At 33.8% G+C, this 15,955-nt stretch overlaps 1 protein-coding gene across 6 annotated transcripts in view; it reads left to right on the top strand.

Moving 5' to 3' along the window:
- The window catches only part of PXYLP1 (2-phosphoxylose phosphatase 1), a 54,115-nt gene extending 38,452 nt beyond the window's left edge, over positions 1-15,663 (top strand). For all 6 annotated transcript variants that reach the window (XM_027854706.1, XM_027854707.1, XM_027854710.1 and 3 more), the window contains 4 exons: positions 4,412-4,570; positions 4,933-5,059; positions 9,844-9,983; positions 12,633-15,663. In XM_027854706.1, coding sequence (XP_027710507.1) covers positions 4,412-4,570; positions 4,933-5,059; positions 9,844-9,983; positions 12,633-13,564 — 1,358 coding nt within the window. In that variant the 3' untranslated portion in view covers positions 13,565-15,663. The remainder of the gene's footprint in view (positions 1-4,411; positions 4,571-4,932; positions 5,060-9,843; positions 9,984-12,632) is intronic.
- The last annotated feature ends 292 nt before the right edge of the window (positions 15,664-15,955 follow it).

Below are 15,955 nucleotides of genomic sequence, written 5' to 3'. Positions count from 1 at the left end.
CGCTGAGCCCTTTGGGATCAGTATCTTTCCTAGGATCTCATAAAGGACTTTTTTTTAGAACCTCTTTTATACAGTTAATCATGTAATTTTGCATATTATAGTTGTCTGTTTTTGTAGGTTAGCTCCTTCCTAGACTGTATGCTATGTGAGAGCTGGGATGTTATAAAAGCTTTTAATTTTCTCCGGTGCCTAACACACTACTACTAAGTCAGTTCTTAATAAAAGTGTTGAATTTGAAAATTTCTGATGTTAGAGTAAAAATTAAGGATATATAAAAAGTATATGTCTTTTGTAATGAGGAGAACATATTGTACTTAATCAGCTATTGCTTGAAAACGTAATTGCTTAAATTGAGCATTTGAAAATGAAGTTGTACATGTGGTAAAGACCTTGGAGACTTAATGGATTCATCATGAATCATTGCTTTATTTTTGTTTCAACTTTTCACTTGTAGGTGATTACCAGTTTCATGCCTTAATCTTTTATTTTTGTGTTTAGTCTTATGTTTCAAGCATAGATAAGGAAGACAGTCACAGACCAGTTTTCTTAGCATTAATTGTATGTGAATATGTGAATTACTGTTTAAATAAACCGAGATTGAGCTTCAATAACCTTAAGTGCCTGTTGTATGCAAGGCACTGTTATAATCAAGCTTATTTTAATTTTTACCTAAAAGAAAGTTAAATAGGTTTATTGAGGGCCATAGAACCCTCTTCAGTAAAATTCTGGAGCTCAGTTGCATAGACTTTTTGTTTCAGTATCTTTCATGCTTGGTTCTGGCTTGTGGTCACATTTTCAATTTTCATCCAGTATAGTAGCCTATTTTTTTTTATTAAGACTTGTAGATTGATGCCATATATAGTTAATATTTTCTAATTATTTTGAAAGAATTGGCCTTCACAGAATCTGTTGTATGTAAGACACCTTAGTACAAATATGAATAAGACTCAAAAAATGGTTTTAAAACCATTGTCACCAGTAGGAATTTTTATTATAGCATTGTATAAAATCTGTTTGTTTTGTTACTAATGATCTTTTAATAGCCAAATCCAAGAGTCCTTTCTCAATCCTCATTCTGCTTGACCTTTCTGCAGCCTTTGATACCGTTGATCTCTTTTTCCTCCTTGATACTCTCTTCTCTCTAGGTTTTTGGCATACTGCTCTCTCCTGGTTTGCTTCCTACCTGTATGACACTTCCTTCTCTGTCTCCTTTGCTGAATTCTCTTCCAGATTATGCCTTCTAACCATAGGTGTCCTATAGGTTCTGCCCTGAACCCTCTTCTCTTCTCCCTAGATGCTATTTCATTGGTGATCTCATCAGCTGCCATGAATTTAATCTCTTTGCTGATGATTCTCAAATCTACCTGTCCTGCCCCAATCCCTCTGCACCTGTCCGGTCTTGCATCTCCAACTGCCTTTCAGACACTTTAAACTGGATGTGCAGTAGACGTCTTAAAACTCAATTTGTCCAAAATGGAACTCATTATATTTTCTCCTAAACCTTCCCTTTTTTTTTTTGTAGAGGGCAACATCATCCTCCTATCCTTTAGGCTTACAACCTGGAAGTAATCCTGGATTCCTCACTATCTCTCCTCCAATCTGTTGTCATTGCTTGTCAGTTTCACCTTTGCAACATTTCTCCAACAAGCCTCCTTTTCTTCTGTGACACTGTCAACACTCTGGTGCAGACCCTCATCTCCTCATGTTGATTATTGTGATAGCCTGCTGATAGGTCTGCCTGCCTCAAGTCTCTCCCTATTCCAGTCCATCCTCTATTCATCTACTCAAGTAATTTTCCCAAAGCATAGATCCAATCATGTCAAATATCCCTTGCCTACACTCAGTAAACTCTAGTGACTCCCTCTTGTCTCAGGATCAAATACAGAGTGATTTGTTTGACATTCAGAGCCTTTTATAACCTAGTCTTTTCCTACCTTTCCAGTCTTCTTATACCTTTCTCCCCACAGCTTATTCTCTGATCCAATGACATTGGCCTCTTGGCTGTTCCACAAAGAAAATACTCTATCTCTTGGCTCTGGGTATTTTCTGTGACTGTCCCCTATGCCTGAAATGCTCTCCTGCATCTGTTCCAACTACTGACCTTCCTGGCTTCCTTCCCGGCATCCTTCCCAACTAAAATCATACATTCTATAGGAAACCTTTCCCAATCCTCTTAATTAATGCCTTCTGCTTATTGAGGATTTCCTATTTATTCTCTATATAACTTGCTTTGTATGTATTTGTTTTCATATTTTCTCCCCATTAGATTGTAAGCTTCTTGAAGGCAGGGACCGTCATCATTTGCCATTTTTTTTTGCAGCCCCAACTTTAGCACAGTACTTGGCACAGAGTTAAGTGCTTAATAAATATTGATTGATTGATTGTTGCAAATCAGCAGAGGAGAGTGCAAATCCTTTGGTCCTGAAATGGGAGAAGTATATAGGAAGAATATATTATAGTAGGAAAGAGTAAAGGAACTAAGAAATGAGAATACTGCTTACTTGACCAATAAAGATAGCATTGAACTTTGGAAAGTAGCAATGAGTAGATTTGAGTTTGGAAATTCTAAGATATTTGAAATTTTTACATCATAATTATAAGCATATTTGCTTATGATTGCCTTCATTCTATATATGATAGTACTTTATTTTTCTTCATTTACTTTTTGTCTGCCCTCCCTGATGGGCAATGTTTTGTAGACTAATTTTTTTGTAGACTAATATTTGACAGTCACAAAGCTGATCTCTGAAATCTAAGACTCTTCTTTTAATTTATTATTATCATTATTTTAAAATTTTTATTTTTTATTCTGAATTTAACAGACATCAAAAAAAGAGAACATTAAAAGAATAGAAAAAGAGGATTATATGTGAAACCATGAATCTCTCTCTAATGTAAAGCTTTCTTAAAAAACACTATCAGACGTGATAGACACATGCCTGTTATAATCCCTGCTAGAGAGAGAGGCTGAGGCTATGGATTGCTTGAACTTAGAAATTCTGAATTTTCTTGAGCATCCTACCGCCTAGGGTTGTGATGATTAAATGAGATAACATTTGTAAAGTGCTATATAAATGCTAGCTGCTGCTGTTATTATTATTATTGTTGTTGTTGTTGTTGTTGTTGTTAGCAATTTAGCAGTGGATCTAGAGCATACTTTTTTTTAGGGCAGCCTTGAGAGAAATCCCCTTCTGACAAATAGTGTTGTTGGTTGCCTTTATTGATGTAGAGCTACCTTAGTTACTTTGGATTATCTTCAGTATTCTTTTGATTTGGGGCTTCTTTGATTCTTAAGTGGATCAGTTGATCCACTTTTACTCCCAGGCCGTTTCACTTCCTCCTGTTCTCATCTTGTGTTACTCTTCTATCTCTTTCTGTAAATCCCCCAGAAATGATCAGTTCAACATGCTAGAAGCCTCATGTTAACTTTGGACATTTCCTTTAATTTTAATATTGAGGAAGATACTGAAACAAATGATCCTGTTATCTTTTAGTTCAGACTTACAGACTGAAGCATAATCCAGTACCTATTTATTTTGTTGGGCATGAGTAGTGAAGAATTGGTCTTGAATGGAAAATATCACCTAGAAGAGTACAAGGTATCTGAAAGTAAATACAGTGATTCATTAAAGAGCAAATTGTGTTGAACAATCTAATATCCTTCTGTGATAAAGAAATAGGAAGTACTGATATGGATAATATAATAATACAATATAATAATATAATAATAATAGATAATTTATTTTGTTTAAATCTATCTGGATTAAAGTGAGGCTTTATTTTTATGCTCCATATTATGTTCTTATTAGCAGATAAGTAAATTGTAAACTATTCTGTGGTTTTTAAACACTCTGCAGTTGTATTCTGTGGAGTGAAATTAATGATCTTGAGAATCTAGCCCAAAAGTTAAAAAATGATGGCTAGAGGAGATCGTGTTCACATTCTGTTGTTAAACCTCTTTGCTATTTCAGCAAAGGATTTCGGTTGAACATGAGGTTGAGGGCCTAAATCTAGTGTATTATGTTGTTGTTGGGTGGGTGAATTCTGTCTAGGTGGTTAATTTTTACAGCTTAGAATCAGTAGTACTCTCAGATATATTAGTTCTGTGACCAGTATTGTTTAATAATACATGGTTAAAAACAAAACAGCAACCTAAAAAAATCAGATCAAACCAAAAGCTCCCCAAATCTCCCAAACCTTTGCTATCAGCATATCAATGAAATGTAAGCTTCCATTGAAAAACTTTTGAAAAAAGATTTCAAATGAAAAAAATGACACTGAAGTGGCTTCAAGAGTAATTCATTGAATTAAATGCAACATAATTCAGAAAATTAAAATATGAAATTCAGAATTACATTGTACAATTATACTTCATGTAATTACTTAATTACATTGAAAATTTTTTTTTTAGTCCACCTAACGCCAGTAACACCAGTCAAAAATGGGATGAATGGTAAAAATCGCAAGAGAATAATGCCTGATCCATTGACTGAACCTCCTGTGGTGGATCCTATTCATGAAGCTCGTATTTACTGCAATATCCCAAGCATTGCTGAACGTAGTGCAGAAGGTAGGTTTTGTACTATTGTGTAACAAATTCAGTAGCTATAACAAAGTACTTTTTTTCTTAGAGCTATTTTGAAGAGTCACAAGGTTAAAGTTCTTGGATTTGTGAAGGTCAGGGAGGAATGATAGTAGGAATAAGTACTCAGCCTTCCAGTTTGTTTATCTACAGTTCAAAATCTTTTTAAAAATAGGAATATGCCCCAATCCTTTTCATGAAAATCAGTGGTTTATGTTGATAGGTAGAGTTTTGCTTTGTAGACATCTTTTTAAGGAACACTTTTTTGTATTGAAGTATTTCTGTAAAACCTAGTATATCTTAATACTGTTCCCAAAACTAATGTTTAAATTTATATTTCTTACATGTAGGTCATGCACCTTATTATTTCAAACTAGTATCAGTTCACGTATTAATTCGTCATGGAGATAGATACCCACTTTATGCCATTCCTAAAACAAAGAGACCAGAAATTGACTGTACTTTGGTTGCTAACAGGTAAGCTGCGTTTTAAAAATTCTTTTCCAAATTATAATCATTTTTGAAACTAACATGTTTCATTTGTTTTATATCACCACATGTTGCTGTACTTTGTTTATACTTTTTAATTTTTCAGAACTGTAGAGGTAACATGTTTTTCAGGATCCTTTTTTAAAAAAACATGAATGATAATTTTGGTTTGTTTTTAAAAAATAAAATTAGATTATAAGTTCCTTGAGGGCAGAGATTCATCTTATTTTTTGTATCTTTTGGATGGCAACATGGCACAGTGGAAAGACATATTGGTTATGGAGTCTGGAGGCCTGGGTTCAAATTTTGCCTCTGAAGTTTACTACTATATGACTTTGGCAGTCACTTTAATCTCCTTGGGCCTCAGTTTCCTCATCTCTAAAATGAGGTTCTAGCTCTAGGTCCATGATCTTGTGATGCCCAATTAACATGATATCTTGCATTTTCAGTAAATATTAGAATGAATAGAGAAATAAATGGAGAAAACATTAAGAATAGAAAGTGGAAAATAGAAATATGGAAATTTTAGAAAATTATAATGATAGTTAACTACAAGAAAAAGTACCAACTGCCAAGGATGTATTTAGAGATGTATAATATCCACCATATGTAGTGTGGTCATGTGGCTAAAGGGCTGGTCATGGTGAAGTGAAGACTTCGGTACAAGTTCTGCCTCTGACATGTACTAGCTGTGTGACTGTGACTAATCACTTAACTCCTCAGAGCCCTCCAAAAGTATAAATTGCAAAGCAAGGATCATTGGTAGAGATAATTTCCTTACCAAAAGTTGCCTTAAACTAATGAGACAATAGATCTGATTTTAAAAAGTCCTGATAGTGGTATGTTTTTTTTACTTTAATTTATATAGTAGAAATATACTTAAAATAAATTACCTAATCAAAACACCAGGAGAAAGGATTGTACTTGATCTTGGGGCCATATAGGATAATAGAATTGAGTTACTATCAAATTTAGTTCCTTTGGTCATCCACACCTGTTTGTGCAGTCTTTGACCCAGATTAGAATTTTTACCTCTCTCTAATGATGTGGCTTGAAATTTCATATAATCACCAACTTGTGTTGATTACTAATCTGTCTGTACAGTTAGAGCTGGCTGTTTCATTTTCCACATCCAAAATGCTGTGGTATAGGACTCTGGCTTTTTGTTATAGTGAGATTTTTCTCCTTTCACTTATCATGTCCCTATAGGACAATATCATATTAATTGTACTAAATCTGTCTGAACGGGACCATTACTTACATGCTTATTTTGTATCCCACAAAGTACTCAACACTAGGTTAGATATTTAGTAGATACTTGTTGAATTGAATCAAATTACCTCTTGAGACTTGAATAGAAGAATATTAATTGATTTTAAGTCTTTATAGAAAAATATTTTTTAAATTAATAGAATGCTGTTTTTCCAGTTAGATACTTTTTACTCTTGAATAATCATTCCATAAATTTACATGCATTAGCATTGTTACTTAATTTAAATATAAACTATTTGAATTTATTTTCTGATAAGAAGGCTACTTTTTTTTCTTAGTATTCTAGTGAAGAACTCATTACTTATACAGTTTATGCTGCAGTATTGTTGACTTTCTAATGGGTATGCAAAATAGTTTTGAGGTCTTATATTGAGCTTTATGCGTTAACATTTCTGATATAAATAGATACTCAGAGTGAAATAAGAAAATGAGGCCAATTCTTTGAAGTCTGTAATAATTTAACATTTTTATTACTTTCAGTATTCAGCATGCATAAAAATTTCTGATGAGGCCAAGGTCAGGTATATTTTTATTGAAGAATTTATTTCATGGATTTGATTAATAAACACCAAAACTCATAATAATTTTAATGTTTAAGCAAAAAGTGTTATGTCTGATGTTTAGTTTTATTAACTATTGTCCAAGAAAAGAACAATTATACAGTTAAATTAGGGTAAAATGAATTTTTATTTGTCCCTGTCTCTATCAGATCCACTAACATCAGTATAACATTAAGATTTGTATGAGAAAGAAGCATCTTCTGATAAATAAATACTTGATTAATTGCTTCCTCCACTGAAGTTCTAATTTGATATCTTATCAAAGGGTAACTGTGACCATGACTTAGGTTATGACAGCAGCAGCTCTGGTAGGTTCAATACCAAGCTGAAAAGTCTTTGATTATAGGTCTGGTGAAAGACTGTATGTCTTTGGTGGTTTTTTTTTTTGTTTTGTTTTTGTTTTTGTTTTTTAATGTATGTCTTTGGTTTGGGGACTAGCTCAGTTAAATTTAGAGAGATTTATCAACAGGTTGCCCACAGGTTGATTTTTTTGTCTCAGCAACTCTTAAAGATCATGTGCTATATTTGTAGAGGGGTCAGGATCTGTGTTAGTGAAAGAAGTACCCACACCAGTGAGGTCATAGATCTTTAAAATATTGAAGTAATAATTCCATAAGTGAAAATTTTTGATTATGGATTTCTTTCCATAAGAAATCCATATTCAGAAGAAGATCCACAAACCACCTCTTACAGGAAAAAAAAACTAATAGATAATTAAATTATTTTTAACATGAAAAAAGTCTTTATGGATAATCACATAGTGAAAACATGGAGAATTTAGGAAACTATTTCCTGTAACTGTCTTTAGTCATGTAACTTAAATTTAATTTCCAGGTTACGTCCACAAAGCTTTTGCTTAGATTCTTAATCAGAATCCAGAGATACTGAGAGAAGCATTTTATGTGTCTTGAGGGGTAACCTATAGTTTATGAAGATAAGTATTAAAAGCTTTGTTTTCATTTTATAAAAATATTAATTTCTAAGATTGCAAACATTTATATGTATTTTTAGGAAAAATTTGTATTTTCTGCTCTAGTGAAAAACATAATGTACCCTGTAGTATTTAGGTTAACATCATCATTTATATTAGAGTCTGCCAGGTTTAGCACATTATAATTTTAAGATGTACCTTTACACAGAGAAGTTTTGAGGTTTATGTTTTTTTGTCAGGTTACTGAAATCATTTTAGTATATTTAGAACCATGACTGTATCCATTTAAAATGTCACCGTCGATGGAGCTCAGGCGCTGAGAGTTTACTGTTAGAGCAGTTTGATCTTTGCTTTTTTCTTTGCTATTTCTTGTTTTTAATCTAGCAGTTAACTTTCCTCTTTCTGTAACTAAGTAAACATCAGCATTTTAGTAGTCAGTTGGAAAGTGTGCATAAATTCTTATTTCGTTAATCAGGAGAAATTCCTTATTACTAGATATTTTACTTTTAAACCTAATTTTATATTAATATACTGCAAAGATTAACATTTAAGGTTTTACACTGGTTCTTTTTCTTTTTCTTGGCCAGCCTGTGGTTTGACTCAAGGTGCGTTTAATTGTGATATAAACATGCCGAAATTCTTTAGCTTTAATCATGGAAATGAAGTGCTTATCATATGCTTCTATTCACTGCAAGGTTAATTCTGCAAAAATACTGCTTTCATCATCTCGTACACCTGCTGAAAAACCTCCAGTGACTCAGTCTAGGCTCCCCTACAATCTGTCCACAGTGTTTCTAACTTTATTTTCCTCTACTCCCCAATTAAATCCTGTACTGTCCCCTGAACATGACTAGCATGTTCCTACCTTTCAGGCTTTGCTCGTGGCATTCCTGTTGTCTAGAATAACTTCCCTATCCTTCCCATCTGTCTAAATCCTATTCATCTTGCAAGGCATTGCTCAAATCTCATTCTTCCATGAAGCTTTTCCAGACCACTTCAGCTTGAAGTCCTCTCTTACTCCTTTGAAATCCTATAAGCAGTTTTTGTCTGTATAACTCAATTGACACAAGGAAACAAATGATCTTGTGCGTATAGGTTTTACTTTGCTAACTTGATTGTAAATTTCTTTTGTAGCCCTACATGATAGTCATTCATTTGTTTGTTGTTTGATTTATATCAAGCTGAGTCAAATATTATCATTCTATAAAGTAACTTTAAAGTTGAATTTTTAACTTTACATAAGGGCAAGACACATGAAATAATTAGAAAGTGAGAGTGTATAATAAAGTGCTAAATTATATGGTAAAACAAATATGTGTACTAGAAGTTAAAGGAAAAGATGAGTGTAGTCTGAACTTTCCAAGGAAAGCTTTAAATAGGAGGTGAAGGATTCAAGCTGGGACTTGAAGAATGACAAATTTATTGATGAGTATAAGTGGTCAAATAATAATTGAATTTTAATATTAAAAATTTGGTGATCAGTACATCAGTTCATGATCTTATATGACAGCATGTCACCCTCAAGTTTCTTCTCTGAGAAATGGTTAGGGTTGTAACCCTTTATCCTTGGAGCCAGTTTTACCTCTTGTTCTTTAAATATGGTTGATGGGTGAGAGGGAATAGTCAGCATCAAAGCTTTAGGAGTCTACTAGACCCAAAAAGGCATTTGCTTGATTAGCTAACTAGCTAGCTCCACAGAAGTTGAATTAGAAAACCCTGATTGGGTCTAGAGAGGAGGCCTGGAATCTACAAGGGGAGATAACTTAGGAGCATATAGATAATTGGGAGCTGCCTGCCCTTGAATGCATTTGAAGATCTGAAGCTCATTGTCTTAAATGTGGATTAAAAATGTTTATGAAGAGAGACTATAGGTATGAAAAAGCATCTAGCTTTGAACAATATGATTTCTTACAATAAATCATTCAATTTTTTCACTTTATAGTTTTGCTTTTATATTATCATATAAAGCATTTGTTGGACTAGAATGTATTTTGGTTTGTCCTTTTTAGGAAACCAAACCATCCTAAACTTGAAGCTTTCATCAATCACATGTCAAAAGCATCTGAAGTCTTAATGGAAGGCACTCTCAGTACCCTGCCTCTTTATCCTAGTCATTCACTGTGTGAAATGGGAGAACTCACTCAGACAGGCAAGTTTCCTCTTTGTTCTTTTCGATTTCCCAAGAACGTATTTTCCCTTAGAGGTTGTTTTCTATGGTTGGAAATACTACCTGGTTATGTTTTTACATGATTATTTTTAAAGTTATTTTATTTTGAAATCCATTGCCTTGTATGTAACTTCACTCTTCAGAAAGCTTATTTGGGGCCATTATGACAAAATAAGATAATACATGTAAAACACTTTAAAAACCATAAAACTTTATATAAATGTTAGCAATATGAGTTATCATCCGCTTTTGCTACATCAATTCTAGTGGTAACTTCTTGGCATTCATTGGGAAGAAATTTCACCCTATCCTCTACCACATCACTAGGACAAGTGAGGCAATACTTAATCTTACTTCAGTACTTCAAGGATCTGTTGTAGTTGTTGTGAGTACTCTCCCCATATATTAGTAGATAGTTCTTCTAGAGTTACTGTTTCCATGCAAATGATGAACCTCTCCAAATTTAGCTAGACTGGTCCTCAAACAACAGATACATAGTCACTAAACTCTTAACCTAAGCTTTTCCAGCTTGGTGTGAGACCTATCATATTTGGTGTTTTTTTGGGCATAACTTTTGAGAACCCAGTGTCACTTCTTTAATAGGATGCTTAGAGTAGCAATTAGTCTCTAAACAAAAGAATTGTCATATTACATCAAACCAGTAGCCGAATCCAGCTTGTCTTTGGTTGGCTTCTGAGAAGTATCTTCAAAGTTGATGATGTGAGACAGCACAATTTTCTTCTTGAACCCAGCCTCAGTTTCAGATATTTAGGGACATTTCCTGTACATTTATTTCCAAGTCCTTTTAATTAATTATGGATCAAAGAATTTATCAAAAATTTATTTATATTAACTTTGATCTCATTTACATTTTAAATCTGCCATACTACTTGAGGTTCAGTTCAATTCAGCAACATTTATTAAGTGTCTTCTGTGTGCAATATACTGCATTAGTCTCTGGGGGATAACAAGACAAAATGGAAAACAGGTCTTCTCCCTTTGGTGTTCTACTGTACTGCAGATAACAGGTTCCTTAAGTTTATATTTCACTGTAAAACAGGACATTCTTTTTTGATAGAAAAAATACTGTTTTATCTCTTTCAAGCATCAAGGAGAGACTCACCTGTTCTAATATTTTAAGATTTGATTACATTCAATTCAGCAAACATTTATTAAGTGCCTATTGTATGTGAAACATTGTGCTATTCACTTGGGAAGAGATGAAATTTAGATAAGACAGGATTCCTTCTCTTATATGGAGCTTAGTCTAGTTGAAGCTATTGCATATACAAAAATAACTAAATCATAAGAAGTTCTGAGGAAGATACAAACTGTGATAAACAAGTCACTTTTGACATATTTATGCCCTTCTTGAGTTCATGAACTTCAATCATATCCCCTCCTTGTAGAGTGAAGAGTTATGAATTTTTTTTAGTTTATCTTTTAAGAGTTCTCCCACATAGTTTAGTAATTTGCTTTCTCTTATCTGACTTTATTACATCTTTTTTGAGATTTGTATTCTGGATGTCTTCTGTGGCTCATGGTTTTATACAGAGGTGACAAGTGTTTTCCCCTTTGTTTTTCCCCCATCCTGAGGATGCCTAGCATATTGTTTGTCTTTTGGCTATAGTCAGCAGCATATTTTGTACTTCTTCTTTAGTATATCAATGACCCCTTGACCTCTTCTTTTGATTGTACTTGATAGATTAGAGCCACTCATTATACAGTTTGGATTATCTTTTCTTAAATATATTACCTTGTACATGCCTACATTAAAATTCATCTCTTGGTTTTCTGCGTAGCCATGCAGTTTTATGAAATTTGTGTGCAGTTTTTCATCATCAGTTCCACATTTCACTACTTGGTATTGCTTAGTGGGATCTACCAATTTTGAAATTTTACTGTACCCTATCTTTTAAACACTAAGATGAACAGGTCTTTAAGAGTTTAAATTGTTTCTCTTGAGACAGTAGTTCCCACCAGCTCAGGAATGGAAAGGTCAAATGAGACCAATAAAGGGAGATTAATGAATGAGAGAATAGTAGCAGATGGGTAGATTTTTAAAATTTATTTACATTCGATTAAAAGACTATATTGAGTAAATTGAAGCTCCAGTCTCCCCTACAAATTGAAGAATACTTGCTAATAGAAAAGAAAAAGTCATCCCTCTGTCCTTTCCAGTTGTAGACTTGGTAGCCAGTTGCCTATATGTGGTAGCTGATTTTCATCTTCTTGGGTGGTTCCCAGAGTAATATAGAAGACAGCCAGGGACTATTCCCCAGGGAGTTTGGAGGAATTGAGTAGAAGTTATGCTGTCTAGGAAAAGAAGGTGTGAACAAGCATTATCACATCACTTCCATAAGTGGAGGACAGATTTCTGTCTGCCATATCTGACATATAAATTTGCATGCAATTTTCTTTCATGAATTGATGATGGTTGTCCAGCTTGCGGAGCTGAGTTGGGTTCAGATATTTATATTTTACATTCATTTTAAAAAATCATAAAATTTAAGATTGATTAAACTTTTATGTACTTGGCCCTCATACTATTCTCTTTTTTTATGCTCTCTCTTTTGTATACTTTCCTTCAAGTCTTATATTCAGGAAAACTTTTGTTGTCATTTTTGTTAGGTGTTGTTCAGCATTTGAAGAATGGACAGCTGTTACGAGACATTTATTTAAAGAAACACAAACTCCTTCCAAAAGATTGGACCACAAAGCATCTTTACTTAGAGACAACTGGAAAAAGTCGAACTCTCCAGAGTGGACTGGCCTTGCTCTATAGTCTTCTCCCAGATTTTGATTGGAAGAAAATTAACTTTAGGCACCAGTGGAGTACTATCTTCTGCTCTGGAAGTTGTGATTGCCCAATGAGAAATCAGTATCTTGAAAAGGAACAACGTCGCCAGTACCTCTTGCGTGTTAAAAACAGCCAGTTAGAGAACACTTATGTGGAAATGGCAAAAATAGTGGGGATTCCCACGAGGCAGCTAAGAGCTGCTAACCCCATAGATTCTATGTTATGCCACTTTTGCCACAATGTCAGTTTCCCCTGTACCAAAAATGGCTGTATTGACTTAGAGCATTTTAAAGTTATCAAGACACATCAGATAGAGGACGAGAGAGAGAGACGTGAAAGGAAACTTTATTTCAGGTATGCACTACTGGCTTCTCATCCTGTACTTAACCAGACAGTCAACCGGATGCTGCGCATTGCAGAAGGCAAGAAGGAAGAGATTTTTGTTCTTTATTCTGCTCATGATGTCACTTTGTCACCAGTTCTCAGTGCCTTGGGTATTACTGAAGCCAGGTTTCCAAGATTTGCAGCCAGATTGGTCTTTGAATTGTGGCAAGATGGAGAAAGACCTACTGATCATTTTATCCGTATTCTTTATAATGGAGTTGATGTCACATTCCACACCTCTTTTTGCCAGGAACACCACAAGCATTCTAGCAAGCCTATGTGCCCTCTTGAAGATTTTGTTCACTTTGTCAAAAGAGACATGTTTTCAGTCTTAAATAGTAGTAGTTATTATGATGCATGTCACAGAAAAACATTTTAAAAGAAAATCATTCTGTATTTTATGAAATAATTTGTGCTGGTACAGAAGATGACCAGTTTTGGTTCTTTCTGATTCAAAAGGTATGACAGTATTACTTTGAAAATACTTAGAAATCCCAGTTTGGGACCATATAGGTAGATTGACTTGAATAGCAAATAATTTGCCATGATTTGGTACAAGATCTAGTTCATTAATTTGGTACACTTCTACTTCATTGAGAAACAGATACTGTGCTGTAAGTTGATGTTGCTTGGAGTAAGTGATTTTCCTTCTTATGCCAGAGTAGATAAGTCTAGGTTGCAGATTCAGAATTTTGTTCTCTTGACTGCCATGGTACTATAATATGTAACCAACAAACCTCATCCACAATATTTCTTAATCTTGTGCAGATACAGGTACTCCTTAAATGGAAGTATTCCTAAATTTGGATATCCAACAGCTCTCTACTGTGATTGTACTTGCAGAAGTAATTTGAATACCAAGAACTTTATGTTGGTTCTTCCAGTTCTTTTACTAGCAACATACATCTTGGTATAACTATCTAATTACAACACAATATGAGGAAAATGATTATTAAATCAGGATGAACCTGATAGTAAAATTATTAAGGTACTTTATGTTCAGGATGATAAAAAATACTGTGGTATAAGATCATTAAGTGTGTTTTAAATATTTGTCTGCTGTAGCAAAAGCTGGATATGCTGAAACTTTGATATGCAATTTAGTATTTTTATAGTCTAGAAAAATATTTTCTAAGACTTGTGTTAGAAATGATGTAGTACTAATCCCAATTTTCTGTATTTTCTTGCTAGTCAGAGATTTATGAAAAGCCAATTTCGGATATCTCCAATGAACATCTTACCAAAAAATAGCATTAATGAGCAATTATCTTTGAGCAACTGTGGAACTGAATACATTTTTAAACCACTTTGGTCAGTTAGAAATAGTAAAATCTGATTTGATTTTTAAGGAGATATTTGGGGTAAAACTTCATTACCAGAATATTAAATTAATCTTTATACTGATAGATTTTTTTATACTTTTAGAAAAGATTCTGATTTAATCTCTAATATTTTAATTAATGGTGCTAGTTAAATCAGAGGAAATGTAATCTATGAGTGAGATTCTCTAGTGTTATTGGCATTCCAGACTCTTCTTTTTATTTTTTGCTCAGTGCCGCATTTGAATACACTTGTTTCTATCAATAAAATTTTGAGAAATATTTGTATATTCCGTGGTTCACATTATGTATCCTGAGTACATTAGGTGTTTTTTAAGATTTATCTTGAATGCTTCTGTTCTTGCTTAAAAGCTTAAGTGTTAACACTTGCTGGCATTTTAATGCTAATTAGATTCTTTACAATCACTCAAGATATATCTGAATAAGAACTCCTGAATATGGCACCACTATTTAAGAATAAAGATGTGATCCAGAAGACTTTTAAAAAATCAAATTACAATTATATAGGATAGACAAGATACTTTGAATAATAACCAGTGCCTAAGTATGGCAATGGATGTTGCCTCCCAAGACTTTGTGTATAAATAAAATTAAAAGACTATGGCATTAACACATTAGTTCCAAAGTCCAGTGATTGGTTTGAAGCCATGGTATAGTAGAGAGAACACTAGACAGATGTTGGAGTATCAGTTCTGCCTCTTAGCAGCAAGGTTACTTTAGGCAACTCACTTTGCCACAACTCTCCCCGTCCCACCTCGCCCCTCAACTGGAAAAGGATAATACTTAGATGATCCCCAAAGCTGGTCACTCTCAGCTTTATGATTTCATGAAGTTTAAATTTGTGGCCGATTTTTTACAAAAATGTTTTATTAATGATACATTCATGTTGGAAGTTTAAGAGAACACCAGGTATATCTGTGGGATAGTGTGGGATTATTGAGATGTATTTGAGGACTTTGTATTTGACAGAACAAACATATTGTTAACCAAAAACACTATCATAAGTCCATGACACATTGTGTTACAATTAGATTTATTACAAGAGAAATGAATACACATGTGCAACCTAAGCAGGTGCATCGAGTTCACACTTCATAGGAAGTTTGTGTATTTATGACAGTACAACAAAGGAAGGAGGAGAAAACAAACATTTCCTCCTAAAGGGAAGTGTCATGGGAGGGGGAAAGGTGCAGTAAAGGTGGGAAAAGGACAAAACCCCCGTTCCTTAACGATATATACATACATACATACACACGTATGTATGTGTATGTATTTGTGTGTATATATGTACATATATATAATCAGTTTCCTAGTTCAGTTGAACAGTTAGTCTTTTTGAACTCGAGATTCTATAAGTACTTTTGTTCTGATGACTATTTTTTTCCCTAAATCCTTTTTAAATGAAAGAAATGAACATAATAACGTACCTA

This window comes from Vombatus ursinus, unplaced genomic scaffold (genome assembly GCF_900497805.2).
Source record: "Vombatus ursinus unplaced genomic scaffold, bare-nosed wombat genome assembly UNPS02010548.1, whole genome shotgun sequence".
NCBI lineage: Eukaryota > Metazoa > Chordata > Mammalia > Diprotodontia > Vombatidae > Vombatus > Vombatus ursinus.
The sequence above is the reverse complement of the archived record's forward strand: the minus strand, read 5'-3'. Positions and strand labels throughout refer to the sequence as shown.